At 42.0% G+C, this 16,973-nt stretch overlaps 1 protein-coding gene and 1 long non-coding RNA gene across 3 annotated transcripts in view; one reads left to right on the top strand and one right to left on the bottom strand.

Moving 5' to 3' along the window:
• LOC112545670 (uncharacterized) overlaps positions 1–16,973 on the bottom strand; it is a 153,195-nt gene that overhangs the window by 57,461 nt on the left and 78,761 nt on the right. The window lies entirely within an intron of this gene.
• The window catches only part of LOC102448085 (cysteine-rich protein 1-like), a 40,315-nt gene continuing 38,850 nt past the window's right edge, over positions 15,509–16,973 (top strand). The window contains exon 1 of one of the 2 annotated variants that reach the window (XM_075931280.2): positions 15,509–15,682. Coding sequence is in view for 1 of the 2 variants with exons in the window: in XM_089779147.1 (XP_089635273.1) it covers positions 15,640–15,682 (43 nt within the window). In the remaining variant the exon portion in view is untranslated. The remainder of the gene's footprint in view (positions 15,683–16,973) is intronic. The other variant, XM_089779147.1, reaches the window with a different exon arrangement.

Below are 16,973 nucleotides of genomic sequence, written 5' to 3'. Positions count from 1 at the left end.
AAAGTCTAAACCAGCTGCATGAATGGCAGTATGTGACATATCATCATATCTATTGCAAGCTGGCAGAAGTCACTGTGAGTCAGCATTCAGGCACAAACCCGGTCTCAGGTGTAATAGCTGTTTGTTAAGTCTTCTGACAAGGCCTCAAACACAGGACTGTCTGTGATCTCAAGACTAATCCCATTAGAATCAAGAAGGCCATGCTGGTAATAAGTCAAATACACATATTGTTCACAGGGATGCTTGTTCTGAGGTGTAACGAGAATCCACCATCACTCTGCATAATGGAACAGAAGTGAATGTAGAAAGGAAATACAAGCACGGACATGTGCAACATATAGGGCTAAATCACAACTACCTTTGCTGCCACTCTCACTGCCGATCAGCTGGAAAATACGCAGCATTCCTATTCACTAATGTATTAGCAGCTGTCATTTCACTGCACTCCACAGAAACCAAATGAGTGCTCCCTCAAGACTGCCGTTGCCCCGCCTTGGCTTCTGATTCTAATCATTTATTACCCCTAGCATCTCAAGCCTTTCTAGCCTTTCCCTGCACTCGGCATCTCACAGCCATTGCCTCCTTTGTTATTATAGGCTTACACATCTAAACAGGCCTTGTGTCTCTAACAACAGTGAGAAAATCAAGGACTTTATAATGGGTCAAAAGTGGTTTTGCCAGAAGGAAAACACCCCACACATTTTAGAAAGATTTTTTTTTACGAAGTTGAACAATTTTCCTATTAAAAGTATAGGGATCTAAATTCAGCTGCATTTCACCAAGTGCCATGAATGTTGTTATAAGATCTTAGAGTAAGGGGTGTGTTTGTGCATGTAGCACATCAGTCTATCGAGTAATTGTACATATAAAGAAGACAGAGACCAGATAATATTTCAATAAACCTTTGTAAAATAATTATTATATCCAAGTTAGATATGTTTTCCTATTTATCCAGTTTGAAGCATGAGAAGTGACTTCCATGGGCTTTGGCTCATACTCCTTAAACTTCTTTAATGCTGTATATTTTACTCAGAGTAAGAATCATGCATTTCATAGCACTGATAAATAGATTTGTTTGGAATTATACTGCTTGCAACTAACCAGGTAAGTACATGGTAATGACCATTTATTCTCAGGGTAGTTCATTATGTAGTCATTGCTGTCTTCTACTGTAGAATATTATGAGATCTGAAAAATGCAAGATACATGGTAAATAATCTTTGGTTTCATTGCTAATGCAAATTATAATTGTAAAGTAAATTGCAGGGACAAGCAATTACTATGCATAGTATTTTCAATTCAGTTTAAATTACAGGTGCATGGTTATATGTACTCTGTGAAATAAAGTGATGTAGCAGTTTGCTCAACTCCTAGCACAGAATCAAGCACATATTTGGCATGTGGCTGAATTCTTCGGTTGTTCATAGTCCTGCCAGGTAGAGACTGCTGCTGGACACTCCATATCCCTTCTGATGTAGCAGGAGGAAATTATATCTCATGACAATTCTTTAAGGCCTTACTCAGATTCCACTGACCAAAGTGAGAAACTTTTAACTGAAGTCAAGGGGCGATTAACGTTGCCTTTATTGGCTCTAGGCACGGCAACAACTCAGGCATAGGGCAGAAGGGAGATGTGAAGCAAGTTGTCATCAGGGCAGAGAGGGGAATCAAAGGCAGGCCCTCTGTTGCATGGTCTATTGCCCTATTTACTGGACCATACTCACTTGTTAGACCCATTCTCATTGCTGCAGCACCAAAAGCCCTAGTCATGGACCAGCACTCTGTTGTGCTAGGCACTGTACGGACTCGTGTAACACAAGAGACAACAGCTGGATCCAGACAGAAGGGGAGCACATGAAAACATGGAGAATTTAAGGAGGAAAAAAGCCTTTTTGAATATCGTTTGCAGAACTCTAGTTGCATCACTGAAACAGTTACAGAACTTCCTGCTACAAACTAATTATCTTAAGATACAAGAGATCTCCCCTAGTGTGTGAAACGCCTTCTCTAATGCATTAGGGCTGCGTTCTAATTGATCGGCTTTCTCTAGCGTAGGTTGTTGTTTTTCAGTTTGCACTTTGGGTTTGTTGCAGGGCCTGCTGTCTTCCCCATCAGCTGCAAGGAGAGACTCACATAGATCCAGTCCCATTTGCTTTATTACCCTCTAGGGCTCCTACAGGTCTGAGTACTTAGAGGCAAAATCCTGCTGTACTATTTGTGGGTTTGCTGGTCTAAGAGACACTCACCCAGGAATCAGGGGCGACAGAGACTCACCTAGCACTTGGATTAGCACAAGGAGGTAGGCTCAGCTACCAAGAGGGTATATGTGATTTGAAAGGCTTTTGCAGGCTTCTTTTATCTGTTTAGGCTTTCACTCCGTTCTCCCACCCTCTTTTAGTCCAGGTGCCCTCCTTTTCTCATGGTTGACAGGTGAGTCTTCAGAAAGAAGCAATCCTCCTAAGGGAGCATATGCCATGGTATTAATCTATAAAGGCCAGCACTAACTGTAGGAGGTTGGTGAACTATTTGTAAATAATTTGTAACTACCAGAATTTCCTGCTTGTCAGCTGGCCACAAACACATCACACTGGCCGCTATCTGTGCATAAAGGAAGAAACTGAGCCGAGTTTAGGCACATGGTTGCTTCTTCTCTTTTCTCCTGATGTTCATTTTCAGCAGGATCAGGAAATTCTCCCAGGTTCTTTTTAAAGTCTTTAAAGCCTTGCAGTCCTCTTTGGCCCCTTCTGTCCTCCTTTAAACCAGGGTAAGAGGGGACAATGTTGCTGAAGTAGACGCTGTCAGCACCAGGATAAATGAGATCAGAAAGTTGCCCAAGATGGTATCCATTTGCACCTGCTGGGGACCTGACCCCAGGTTTTGAAAGAAAACCCTGATGAAATGGACACTGTAGGTGAGTAAAGCTATTTCACTGCTTCACCAAGCAGCCACTTTGGTATTTCTTTCCTTTCTCCCTCCTGAGACACCACTGGAAAGACCTTTCTTTAAATTGCCCCCTTTTGTTAGGCTGAGTGCTGCTGCTTTTGATGCCATGGTAGAGAAAACAAAGGAAACTGAGTCAGATAAGCAGGACTGACATATTTAACCTTTTTGACAACAAGAACATTCATTGGTTTCACACTGTGTGTAAAACTTCACACAGCTCAAGTAAATTGTCTCCTGAAAGCTACTTTTATTTATAGCTCTGCTGGCTACAGTAGAAGTGAACTTGGTTAAAGAAAAATAAAAGACATTTTTTCCCAGGTGCAAACATTTTGTATTATTAAAGTGCATTAGAAAGTTTGGTTATTTTCTGAACTGTCATTGCAGGGGACAAGCTATTGAAGATGATAATATGTTAAGTACAAATGAAATCTTATTGAAAATACTATACAAAGTTATGCATAACAAAGAACACAATACAATTCATAAAGTCACAGCTGTTAATCCCAAAAGGGACCATTAGATTAGCTAGTGTGAGTTGCTGCATAGCATAGGTGTGGAAGTGCATTTAGTTACTCCTGGATAATTTGTGTTCTGTTCAAGTGTACACTGGACTGGAGCAGGACCTGGGTTGGTCTTCTTGAACCCAGTTAATGTCCAGAACAGACATTGTGCAATAAAGCAGCACAGAATGTGAGTGAGTCCAGCACTGAATAGGGAGCATTATACTAACAGAGCCTTATTAACCAGGAAGAGAAGGCAACAACTAAATGAAAAATAGATAAGGCCCTGATTCAAAATGTCCCTGTCGGGGGGAGGGGGGTTGAGGGTGAGCAAGTATGCAAGAGTAAAGCAACTGGCAAACTGTAAAGGCCTATCTTGATGGGGACACTCAGGAAAAATAAGCCAAACTGACTAAAGGTGTGAATGTGACGTGCCTGAAAAGGAGGAGACCAGGGAAATGCCGGTGGTCTTCTTGGAGGTCCTTCTGATACTAAAGAAGGAAGGTGAGGACAGATACCGAAGACTAACTGTTGGTGCTGAGAGGAGGTACCAACATTGTGGTAGCTTCTGCAAGCAGTATCTTGGAGTTGGAGTTCTTCACTTAAGCAGGAGGGGTTCCTACTTTCTGAATTCAAAGCGATGAGGCTTAGTTAGAAAAGCCTCAAACAAGGTGTTCCCTGACACAAATAATGGAGCAGAACAAAATAAGACACAAGATGAAGTTTGTTCCCAAATAAAAGAAGACTTAGAAGAACACTGATATTTTAAGAAATGCAACAGGTACGGGAAACAAAGCAGATCAAAGCTGCAACAGAAGCTGGCAATGATAATCCACTGAGCAAAGCAGGCAACTGGTAATTCCCATAGCAGGCACAACGTGTACAGGAGAGTGAGAGAGGCAAGAAGAGGCAAGAGGATGGCTTTATATTTGCTTAGTCAGTAAGATTTTTGGAGCAGGTCCTGTCCTTTTGCTGTGTGTTTTTATGTGGTATCTATCACCATGGGGGCCTTAACAATGGGAGCTTACGGGCACCGCCAGAGTACAAAAACTGCTAATTTATATGACACAAGCATCTCCACTGTCATTTGAGAATGACCAGAGTGGGGTGCAATTTGGGAATTAGGCAGGCCTGCTGATGGGGGAGGGAGCAACTGCACAGGGGCCCGGAGTTCCTGGCCACCACTACTGGGTCTATGGCAGCAGCAGTAGCTGGAGCCCCAGGACCCTTTGAATTGCTGCAGGAGCACTGCTCTGCATGGTTCCGAAGGCTGGGGGGGAGGGGAAAGGGTCCGGGGGGGGGGGGGGAGGGGGCAGCGGCAAGGGATGTGCTCTTCCACCTTAGGCTCTGCTCTTTCTGGGGGCATAGAGCCAGGCCCCCGCCACACCTAATCCCAGGGCCCACAGTGGCTATCAGCCCTATTGATACAAGGAATTAAATCAATAGCGAATTCCTGTGGTCATGAACTGGTGGGGTGGTGAACACAGACCAAGATCTCAACTAAGACACAGTCCAAATGATGACAAGTCTAAGAACCATTGCTCTAGATTAGTGTTTCTTAAACAGTGTTCTGTGGCACACCGGTGCGCCGCAAGGCAGTCAGAGGTGTGCCACAGAGAACAACAGAATTCAAAACCGCCACCCTTAAAGGGGAAGCCGACCTTTATTTTCTCAATAACTTCCCCCGACTCTTTTTTCCCCCCAATAACTTTCCCCCCCAACACTTTTTCCCCCAACTTTTTTTTTTTTTTTTGGCTCAACAAAAAATCCTTGGTGGTCCTCATTAAAAAAAAAATTGTTTGGTGTTCCTTGGTCTTAAAAAGTTTAAGAAACACAGCTTTAGATATACTGTGTGTTCTCTGTTGCTAACTTCAACGTTCTGTCATGCCTGGACTTAAATGCTATCAACTCTTAATATTCCTATTTCTTAAAAAAGGAATGAGTAGTCCTGGAGTAGAAAACGCGTTAAACTGAGAGACTCCAAGAGCTCAATCCATTTAGCTTACCAAAGAGAAGATTAAGGGGTGACTTGATTACAGTTGATAAGCACCAGAACAAATATTTTAAAATGGCCTCATCAGACAAGGAGAGAACAGTATCACATGATCCAAAGCCTATAAGTTAAAGCTAAACAAATTCAGACTAGAAACGGGGCTCACATTTTTAATGGTGAGAGTATTTAATCATTGGAACATTTTACAAGAGGCTGTGATGGATTCTCCACTGCTGACAATTTAAAACCAGGATTAGATTTTTTTCTAAAATGAATTATTGTGGAGGAGGTTCTATGGACCTAGCTAAACACTAGATCAGATTAGATGATGCAGTGGCCTGTCTGGACTGTGGCTCTATGAATAAAGGCAGAGCTGGGCAAAAACTTTTTAATCAATATTTTTAGTTAGCAAAAGAACAGATTCTTTGAATTCAGGTTGATTTCACCAGATTGTTTTGGTTAAAAAAAAAAAAAAACCTAAAAAGAAATCCCCCAAAATGAAAAAAAAAAATGTTTTGAACATGGGAAAACAAAAACATATGGACTTTTCAATTCAAAACAATTTTCTTTCAAAATTTAATATTATTTTTATTTAAATTGTTTATAAATATTTTTAAATGCTCTATTCTCTGTTGGACAGTTTGACGTGCAGAAAATTTCAAAAATGTCAGGTTTTTTGGTTCAAACAACAATGGTGGGGTTGTTTGTTTGTTTGTTTTGAGGGTGGGACTTGTCAGCAAATCGGAGAATCAGGTATTCTTCCAGCTCTCCCTGACAGCTCCATCATAGCTGGTTGTGACCATGAAGGCACCAACAGCCTGATCCAAAGCCCAGAGAAGTCAATGGGAAGACTTCCATTGACTTCATTTGCTTTGGACTCCAACAGAATTTAACCATGGGTTTCTAAATTCAAGCACCTGGAAATAGGCTACTTTTGAACATCATGGCCTGAATATTCAAGTGTGAGCATTCCATAACAGACATAACTGAAAAGGCAACAGTGGATTTGCAGTAAGACCGGAGATAATGAAATGGAATAATGAAGCAGGGGCAAACAGAAACAAAGAACCACTATGTATATGGGCTGAATATTTATGGCATTGCAATCCAACTGTCCTGATATCCAGCTCTTAATGAAGCGATGAAACCAGAATCAGAGGTGGAGATGAAATGATCAGCCTCTTTGTGCCATGGAGCTGTGCTAGGTCAGGCACTCAAGGTGCTGATCTGACACCTGAATTTCCATGCACTTGACAGTACTGATGTGCGTTTGATTACAATCGATTATCTAGTTGTGCCACAGAGTAGAGATTCTGCATAACCTGAGAGGCGTGTTTCAGCAGAGAAAACATCAGCCGTAGAGCTGTCGCTGCATTCCTGCTGAGCCTGGGGAAGCGGCGCTCTGTTCTCCGCACAATAGCAATGTGCAGAATCCAAGCTTTGATCTTCACAAAACAGGAAGACTGAGGTTTTTAAAGCCACCTAGGAGATTTAGAGGCACAATTTCCACTGAAACTACTTGGAGTTTGTGGCCTAACTCCCTTAATCCTAGCCCCAGATTCTAACCCTTAAATGCCAAAGCATCTTTCGGACTATGATCCCCACATATGGGCCGCTCTGCTGCTGGAGTCTGCAGAGAGCCTGACACCGTATCTCATCTTCCCTGCTATTGCTGCAGCATTGGAAAAGGCTCCATGAGTGCTGACAACGGATGCTAGTGTAACCCAGTTGCCAATGGTTTTGTCATTATGTTGTGCAGGAAGCAGGGGTCTATGCTACAGTGCTGCACTAAAGCTCCCACGATGGCTAGCACTGAGAGAGTCAGCTGGGTCTTGAGTGATAGTGAGACATTTTCCTGCAATTGGCAGACATGGCCCACAAGAGAATGAAGATAACTCTGCTCGGCCTTGGGAGGACAAAGTTTAATATAAAGGTTGCCAGTTTTGTATACTCAGGCAAGGAAACACGATCCTGTCTCTTTAAATGGGAGCTGCTGTGAGAACAGGAAAACATCTTTCAGATTTGGTACTCCTAAGGGAATTCTGCCCCGCTGCACAGGCACAGAATTTATGTCCCTGCAGATTTATTTACTGCCCCACAGAAAAAATAACGTTCGGCTGGAGAAACAAAGAGACAGATAAGACCAAAAACCAGATTAAAAAGTGTTTTGCACCACTTTACCTAACTCTCCATTTACAATGGCTTCAGTGCGACTGTACAGCTTTAGCGCTAGTCATGGGTCTTGCTATGGTTGGCGGTATACAAACAGAACAAAAAGGTAGCCCCTGTCGTAGAGCTTGCAACCTAAATGCCTCAGGGTTTTGGGGGGGTATTTATCTTCCTTTGTTTAAATAGTTGTAAATATTTTAAAAATCAAAGTTCTGGAACCATTTTTAAAATGTGTTAACTGTCGCTACAAAGGTTTGCAATTTGCAGCTGGACTTTACAAAGTGCTTTTATCTCCGACTCCTTCAGCCCAGAAACTTGCCTTTGGAAAAAATGTCTTTTCCTTCCCCCTAACACAAGAAATATCACTTTGGTGCCTGCACAATTTTTGGTCTAGTGTGGAATTTGTATAGTGTGCCAGTGTGGCTTTGAATTTCAGAAGGGATTGTTAGTACCTGGCCAGAGTACATTTGTTTTAATTAATATTATTTTAAAAGGGCATACATTGTGGGCCAGCATGGGTTTAAAAGTTTTGTTGGGTCTAGCTGGCTTCTTTTATTTGGTTTCTTTGTTTTGGTTTTTGCCTCCCCTCCCTCACTCTCTTTGTTTAAAAAAGGGAAATGTTTCCATTTGCCTGCAGGCTTTTTCATTTTAAAAGAGAAACTGATAATTGCCAGCATGTTTGCTCAAATTGACATCTGGAAGAGCAGACTGATAGAAAGCGCAATAGACTGCTTAGCGAGAAGCTGGCATATTATATCATGTCTGAGTCTGAAGCCTGAGACATGGAATTCACCCTCTTGTGGGGGAAAAAGGCAGCTAATTTGCACACTAATCTGCATACCTTCTTCCCCCCTCTTCTCTGCATTGACTTCAAATGTAGTTATGCATGCGTAGTAACTTTGAGAATCATGCCTTAAAGGTGAAATCCTGCCCTCTGAAGTCTACTGCAAAACTCCCATTGACTTCCCTAAGGCCAGAATTTAACCATGGGTTTCTAAATTCAAGCACCTGGAAATCGGCTACTTTTGAACATCATGGCCTGAATGAATTCCTCTGCTCCTTTTATCACCATGCTGCTGCTGGGTAGGGGGGTACCAAGGACTCAGGGTCTGGCCTGAGCATAGACACTCAAAACTCTGCTGCTAGACTCCCTCCCACTGCCCCACACATTGTAATAACAAGGGTTAAACCCTGAGCTATCCACACTGGGGAGAGCTGTGCCATCTCTCTGGACCAAGAAGAATCTCTGCTCAGCCTCCCCAGGGCTGTGCTTCCATCTCTGGAGCCAGCAGCCCATGGGAGCCATGGGGTTTGGATGTGGAGAAGCAGGTTAGAAGGGCTTCTGGAAGACGCTGCAGCCTGGTCAATAGGAACTGTAGACCCTGTCCAGCAGTCAAAGCCCATGTGCTCAGGCTCAGCTGCTGTCCCAGGCTCTGGGTTTTGGCCTTTGTGCATCAGTGTACTGTTTCCCCCCTTTACACAACTAACACAAGGTGGCAAAAACACATAAGCACAGTTGGTACCAAATATTGACGTTCAGTAAACACACACAGGCATGAAAGGCCTAGCTACACATACCCAGGGCTCTGGCCGGCTTCTGGCAGCTTTCAATGCCTAGCACGCAACGAGCACCACAACAGCACACACAACCCACTTAAAGGGACACCCCCCATTTCTATCTGCTGCAGTGAGGCTGTTCTGTTTGCTTCCTTTCACAGATGGTTCTGCTCTTGAAGCTGAACTGCCTGGAAATGCCAAGAGCTAGGCCACAGTCCTGTTGATTTTGCTCTGTATTTCAGAGCTACCTCCGATAGGTATTGCGAGGCACAGAAATACAAAGGGCTGGTTCTTGGCCACTTCAAATCAGGGCAACTCCACTGATTTACACCTGCCAAGGATCTGACCCTTGCTGTGCAGAGCGCATGGGGGCTCTTTGAACAAGGCCTGACAGGAGGGAATTGTTTAGGATTACTATTATTACTGCTGTTTGTCAGCCCAAGAAAAGGAAGAGCGAGAGAAGTCTTGGCAGGAGACGGCTACAGATCCCTGCTTCTAGCTGAGTCACTGCTGCGGCAGCCCAGCATCTGCCTCCATAGTACCTCTGGGTGGCAGAAACCTATTACGTAATTAGGCAATCGCAGCCGCTCGGTACCTATTAGAGCCTTTGGTTTCTGGGAAGGAGAAGCTGCTCTGCAGACCATTTGTGTCTCTGCTCAGCCATGTCTGGGCTCAGGGCGCAGGGAGGACTTGGAGCGGTGGCCTGCTCAGAATAAGGGGGAGCACTTAACAGGCCCACAGGGTCCCCTCTGAGCCATGTGTCAGGTAAATATCTCCAGATTCCTAGAGCTAAGGGCTGCCAGGAAGGAGAAACAAGCAAGGTGATGTTTCCAGGCAACAGCCTGTGAACTCGAAAGCAATAGGCTGTTAGCCTTTCCACTCAGCTGTACACATCAATCAAGCCAGCCTCCCAGGAGCGGAGGGGCCGTGGGCTGCCAAAATACATTCAGCACTTTTTCTAACACAATATTTACCTGCTAAAATGTCACCTTCCTCTTTGAGCCCAGGCCCTGAACATCCCAAGTTTTGCTTCTCCGTGGGCAAAGCTAGAAATGGTCTGGAGGCAGGAGGATTTCTCCAGCCACAGACAAGCTGCCCTCCAAGGGAGCCCTGCTGGCTCTTACACGCACGCAGCTCAAGTGACTGTGACAGGATGAAAGGATGTTCCTTGTCTTCAGAACACTACACTAGAAACAATCACTTGGTTAAAACTAAGATTTCATTAAGGAACAAGGCCTGGCTGGAGATCAGTCACATTCAGTCAGAGCTGAGCTGAACTTGTTCACTAGAGAAGTTTAGAAAATAAAACATGTCTTATTTCCTGGAATGCTCTTCAGTTTTGCCACTAGCTACCATTTTTATCCTTGAGCCTCTCATTGAAGTCTCTGGAAATCACAGACAAAGGCTATTGCTCCTTGTATTGTGAAGTCATCCTCTGAAACCCAAACTCCAAACCAGATTTCAGTAAAACTTTGAGCTTTGAAGAATAAGGAATGCTTTGTAAAAACACTCTGATTTCTTCAAAATAAACGGTTCATTATCTTTTAACATTTCTTTCACTGGAGAAAGGGGAGAAAATGAGAAAGTGAGGTTCTCTAATAAAAATGAAACCGTATTTTTAACCATTAAAAATGTCATATTTCTCCATTTTGAAAGTCTTCATTTCAAACTGAAAAGAAAACATTTTTTATTCTGACAGGATTTTGACTCTAAAAATTCTTAATACATCTCTTTTGATAAATTTTTGTCAAAACAATTTTCCAGTGGAAAATGCTACTTTAACTAAACTCTTAAAAAAAAAAAAACCTATCAGTTTCAATGAAATTCCATTAAAAAACTGGAAACATTTTGGAAATGTTGAAACATCTAGTTTTGACAATTTGAAAACAAAAATTTCAGTTTTTCATTTTGAAATTTACTTTTTTATATAAAAATTAAAATATGCGAAATGGCCAGAAACCAAATGAAACATTCTGAATGTATCAAACTAAACTATTTCAAATATACCCCCATTGATTTTTTTTCAGAATAGCATGATGTGAAAAATTTCAGAATTTTGGCTTTTTGTCCAGATTTGGGCAGAAAAAATGTCAGATTCTCAAAATTTATTACAGGATGGAATATCCCTTTTCCAAATAGCTTGAACTCTGACTTAATTGTTTTACAGAAATTCTCAGGCTCTCAATATCTTGTGCTATTTCAGAACAAAATGAATTCAATATTTAGAAAAAAGTTCTCAAATTTCTATTTATTTTTCATCTCGTCAGCGAAATTACTTTAAATTTAAATCACTGCAAATTCAAAGTTTCACTTATTTAAATAAATCAGTTTGTTGACTCTTCTCCTCTGTGGACTCTCTTAATTCAATTTAAAGATGGATTATATCAATACAACTGAACTCAATAAGGAATCAAGTTAAACTAAATTGATATACTGATTTAACCAAAATCCAAATAAACCACATTAAATTAACAGTGTCCACACAGAGTTTTGCACCAGTTTAATTAAATCATTTCAAAATTAGATTTTTATTTATAGTCAAGGCCCCTGTTCTTTCTCACTGTGTTAAGAGATTTCATTGCACATGGTTCTTAAAGCAAAACCTTCAGTACAGAATCAGCCATTTTATATTTTTTCTTAGAAATAATTTTTTTCCTGTTTATGAATTTTCCATAAACAGAGTGTGAAATTCTCACATTTGTTGTTACTTGAAATTATATATAAACTAATTTGGAGATCAGTTCTTAGTCTACATTTTGATCAGATTGCAAAGATCACCACGAAATGTACAATTTACACTATCACATACATAATTAACTTCTGCAACTTATTCAGCAGTAATTTATGTAATTCAATGGATCGAGCAAGAAGAACTTTCACTTGTAGAATGTACTGTGTTGAGGAGTTACTCAAGACATCCAATCAAAATAAAGAAATAATACCATGTGACCCATGTAACTACCCAATACAGAGCAAAATGTGGTCATTAAAACTGAATTCAATATGCACTGCCAGCATGTATTCAAGCACTGGAGGTAAACATTCTGGTTTAGCAAGTAATCATGATAGTCAAGTCTGAGCACTTGAATATTTATGGAAAGTGAATACAAAAGGGTTGAATATCTGGTTGGATCAAAATTCTCTTTAGAAATTTCCATGACCATTTGTAGGGGGGCGGGTTTCTATTCACCCAGCTCCAGAAATTTGCAATGTTAAGGACCGACAGGTGAGAAAGGCCTTGTTTACCCTAGAAAAGGTATAACAGCTATTGTGGCAAATCCTTCTAATCCGGTCATCTGAAGAAGTGGGCTCTGCCCACGAAAGCTAATGATCCCATCTACATGTTTTGTTATAAAGTGCTACCAGACTATTTGTTGTTTTCTTCTAATGTAGATGCAGCTTGTACCAGTGGTGCATTTGCCAGAATAAAAATGGTGCAAGCAAACCCACAACCCTGATGGGCATTACTATCCCAATAAAATGTGTAATGTAGATTTGGCCTTGAGGAGCAGCTTAAAAGGGACAAATGCCGTTTGAAATCTAGTCAGTGTTAAAGAAATGAGTTTACAGTAGTTTCAGCTATTGCACCTGCTGTTCACTGCCTTGCCACATTTTGAGGTTTCCTCATCATATTTTAATATGCAATGCTTTTCCCTACTCTGCTGTCTGAAATGCTTTTTTTTTTTTTTTTTTTTTTTAAAGAGGAACAAACTGACCATAAAGGAGTGAAACTAGCTGTACACAAAATGCTGCCGAATATGCAGTGAGGGATCCAAAACAGATTGTTTTGGTTCAGGCTATTCTTGTTCTAGTACAATAATTGTAGGTGTTATATTGCATGTGAAACCGAACTGTAATTTTTTTTAAAAAGTGGTAGTCTCTCTGAAAGATCTGTATGGCCATCAGACAGGACAGGATTCACTGACAGCTGCAGGGTAAAAGCATTGCTGCAGCATATAGTTGAGCTTTTTATCACTGTCCTTACTCTATTGTAGTAGGCTTTGGGATTGTTTCTCTGCTTGGGTCGGTTATGTCCTTTGTGCCAATTCAAAGTGGGTTCACTATGTTAAAGTTCCAATTTGGTAGCATTTGCACTAGGCCAACATTTGTGTAAAATGAGGCTGTGAGGTGCAGGGTAATGGAGAATTTAGCCTTATTTTTCTAGGAGTAGTACCAAGAGCAAGGTAAACTTGTAACTCTTGTTATGACTCTGAGCTTTGCTGGATGCTCCTGTTTTGTTTCTAGGACTGAGGCTTGCCAGAAATGTATGTTAACCGGACGACCCCACCGACTGGATGGCTGCTATGTGCTGCCTCAGTGAGGTACCACTCAGAGTTCGTGACAACCACCAGGCAATTGCTGCAGACTCTGTAAGAGTTAAGCTAGGCACTAACAAGGGTGAGAAACAGGGTTAACACTAACTTCCTGTCATATTTTCCTGTCTCAAAGATACCGAGTACAGTTTTGCCATACTGTTCTAAGACACTTCACAGCACCTGCAGTAGAGATGCAGACAGATGCCTGTTTCGAAATTAAATTACAGCTGGGTAAACAGAGAACAGTTCTTTGGCTAAAATGTTCCTGAATTTGACTTCACATGGATTTTGTCCTTTCCAGATACTTCTCCAGCCCCCATTCTGTAATATCTGACAGCCTCACAACCTTTAACATATTCACCCTCACCCTTTGAAGGCAGGGAAAGTATCCCATTGGATAGGTGGAAACTGAGGCATGGAGCAACTCAGTTGACTTGCCCAAGGACAAACAGGAAATATGTTGCAGAGCAGAGCTTGGACCCAAGCCATGGGCTGGCGCTCTAACTACTAGACCATGCGGCTTGTAGAGCCATCCTGTTTAAAGCCAGAAGAGACCACAGTTAATTTACTCTGACTCCTGATACATCATAGGCCACTCAGCCCCACCCAGTCATTGTTATATTGGCCCAATAACCTGGACTAGACCAATGCATTACAACAGACAACTGGAGACTAAACAATTTTACTGCAAAATATCAGGAGTCTGACGATGGTTCTCAGTGAAGTATGCCAATGACAGAGAAAGTGGATGATGGCCAGGGCATTCTCTGTAGGAACACCACAAAACTGAAACGCTGAGTTCCACCTGGCCCAGATCTGCCAATTGGCCTGCCACACCCCATAAACACATCTTCTTCAGCAGGGCTGCTGATGTGCGCAAATTTGAGGGCCACTGGGAAATTTGGTCTCTTCTGGGTGCTGCCTGGGAATGCGATCTCATATGTTGCAGCACGCTGCGCACTGTTTCGATTTGCATCAACAGTGTTTGTTTGAGGTGCATCAGGGGTTCACAAAGGCACTAGGTGCAGTCATCTACATTTAGATAGATACAAAACCTGTGGGGGGGAACTGCACTTGTGAGTGTCGAACCTGTAAGAGGAAGAGAGAGATGGACATTGGACTGGACATTGGTGTTTCATCTCTGCCAATGAGGGTTTGTTTACATGGCAAAAAATAACCCATGCAGCTGCGAGTCTCAAAACCCAGGTCAACTGACTTGGGCTCATCATATAGGGCTAAAAGTAGCAGTGTTGACATCCTTGCTCGCACTGGAGCTTGGGCTCTGAAACTTGGAAAAAAAGAGATGCAAAGGAAGCAAAAAAGGCACTTTCGAGGCACTCCTATCAGAGGGTATGTCTACACTACCCTCCTAATTCGAAATAGGAGGGTAATGTAGGCATACCGCAATTGCAAATGAAGCCCGGGATTTGAATTTCCCGGGCTTCATTTGCATAAAGCCGGCCGGCGCCATTTTTAAATGCCGGCAGTTCGAACCCCGTGCCGCGTGGCTACACGCGGCACAGAGTAGCTAGTTCGGATTAGGCTTCCTAATCCGAACTAGCTGTACTCCTCATTCCTCGTGTATTCCACGAGGAGTACAGCTAGTTCGGATTAGAAGCCTAATCCGAACTAGCTACTCCGTGCCGCGTGTAGCCGCGCGGCACGGGGTTCGAACTGCCGGCATTTAAAAATGGCGCCGGCCGGCTTTATGCAAATGAAGCCCGGGAAATTCAAATCCCGGGCTTCATTTGCAATTGCGGTATGCCTACATTACCCTCCTATTTCGAATTAGGAGGGTAGTGTAGACATACCCAGAGAGTCCTGGATAAAGAGCATCTGCAGCAGGTATTGCGAGCAATGTGCACAGGGTGGAGCTAAACAGGTTCTAGCATTTCTCCTCTGGTGATGGGAAAGAAGTGTTTTTTAAAGTCAATGTTTTTGGTTCAAAAAGATAATATCCTTTTTAAAATAATCAGGCCCCTGATCTCAGCTTCTTACACTTCAGTGCCCTCATTTACCTATGACCACAATATCCTGCTTCAAAAGCAGAACACGTCAGCTTCTTGCTGTGGGCCATGGTTTTCCTGTTGCTTTGGCTGAAGAGAAGGCTGTTTTTACAAACCGTGCTCGATGCTGTGTTCTGCGCCGAGGAGCCCTAAAGATGATTTCATATTGCCCCATATGTGGAAAGCCAGTTTACTTCGGTAAGTTGCTTCTATTAGAAGCTATTGCCTTTTTTTGTATGGTTCTTTCACTGGTAAATGAAGTCAGGCACTTCCTATTCTACTTCTTTTACATTTGCCGTTAGTGACCCTCCATTCATACAGGTATGGAATGGGACAGCATTAGCTGGAGATCGAATCCATCTCAATCAATTAAAATTAGGTTCAGTGATTGCACCTGCTTCTCATTCCCTATTCCAGTTTTTGTACTTGTTTTTAAAATCACATTTTCCTGTTTTTTAAACTGTTTTCCCCCCCCTGTTGCTGCATGAAACTGGAGAAACTGACTTAACCCTCTGGTTTTACCAGGGTAGCAGCACTACACTAAGAGCAGAAAGTGAATAAACTGAACAAAAACAGAGCGAGACACTTTCTCTAATCTCTTTCAGTTATGGTAATCTTAGATGATACTTTTAATAATGAAAGGGAAAGCATTTTCTAACAGAAGTATGAATTTTAAAGTGATGTTCTATAAATCTCCAAAGTCTGTCTCTTTGTCCAACAGAAGTTAGTGTGATCAAATGTTACCTCCCTCATCTAATCTCTCTGTATTTAAATATAATCAGTTCCGAGTGATGCAGATGTCTAGATCGAAAACTTCAAGATCAGGCCTCCAAAATGAAATGAGATTAATATGAGATTAATATGAATTTCCCTCCCCATAGGCTATGAAATTTTTTGGCAATTGACAGGGAACATTTTCTTAACTTGTTTCAAAAAGTACTATAAAATGTGTTAACGGCTTGTATTAAGGAAATGACAAAGTAAAACTGCAAAGCAGGTTTTGGAACCTAAAAGTGGTTGGTAGTTTCTCAGCTCACACTTGCAATGATGCAATATTTGCTTTTTTCATTTAGACAGACTGTAACAGTTGGATCAGCTAGCTAGCCTCTTTCCTTCCCTATGCTGGAAAGTTCTTGCAAATAAATCAGCAAGTTGACAAAGGTCTGCTAAGTAGATGGCACAGTCCTGGTTCAACCAGAGCTGCCAGCAAAGTCCACTGGGCATTGTGAGTGTGTAAGGAAGCCAGGGTCAAACCCTAATTCTGTCTTTATACTCTTACAAATTAGGTGGGAGTTCATCTGATCACGTTCCAACCTGGTTTGATAGATACATTTTCTTACGGTGTCAGTGAAGGTCCTTTGTATTGTCCTAGAATGCACAGTGAAAACAATACACACTTCAACATAGGGGGATACTAAGAACACATGGTGAAGCTGTTACCCACACAGAGTTGTCAACTCATTGTTTTACCTCGAGTCTCTTGGTATTT

Source organism: Pelodiscus sinensis, chromosome 6, assembly GCF_052426305.1.
Source record: "Pelodiscus sinensis isolate ZL-2025 chromosome 6, ASM5242630v1, whole genome shotgun sequence".
NCBI lineage: Eukaryota > Metazoa > Chordata > Testudines > Trionychidae > Pelodiscus > Pelodiscus sinensis.
Note: the sequence above shows the minus strand (reverse complement) of the source record. Positions and strands in the feature narration are given on the sequence as shown.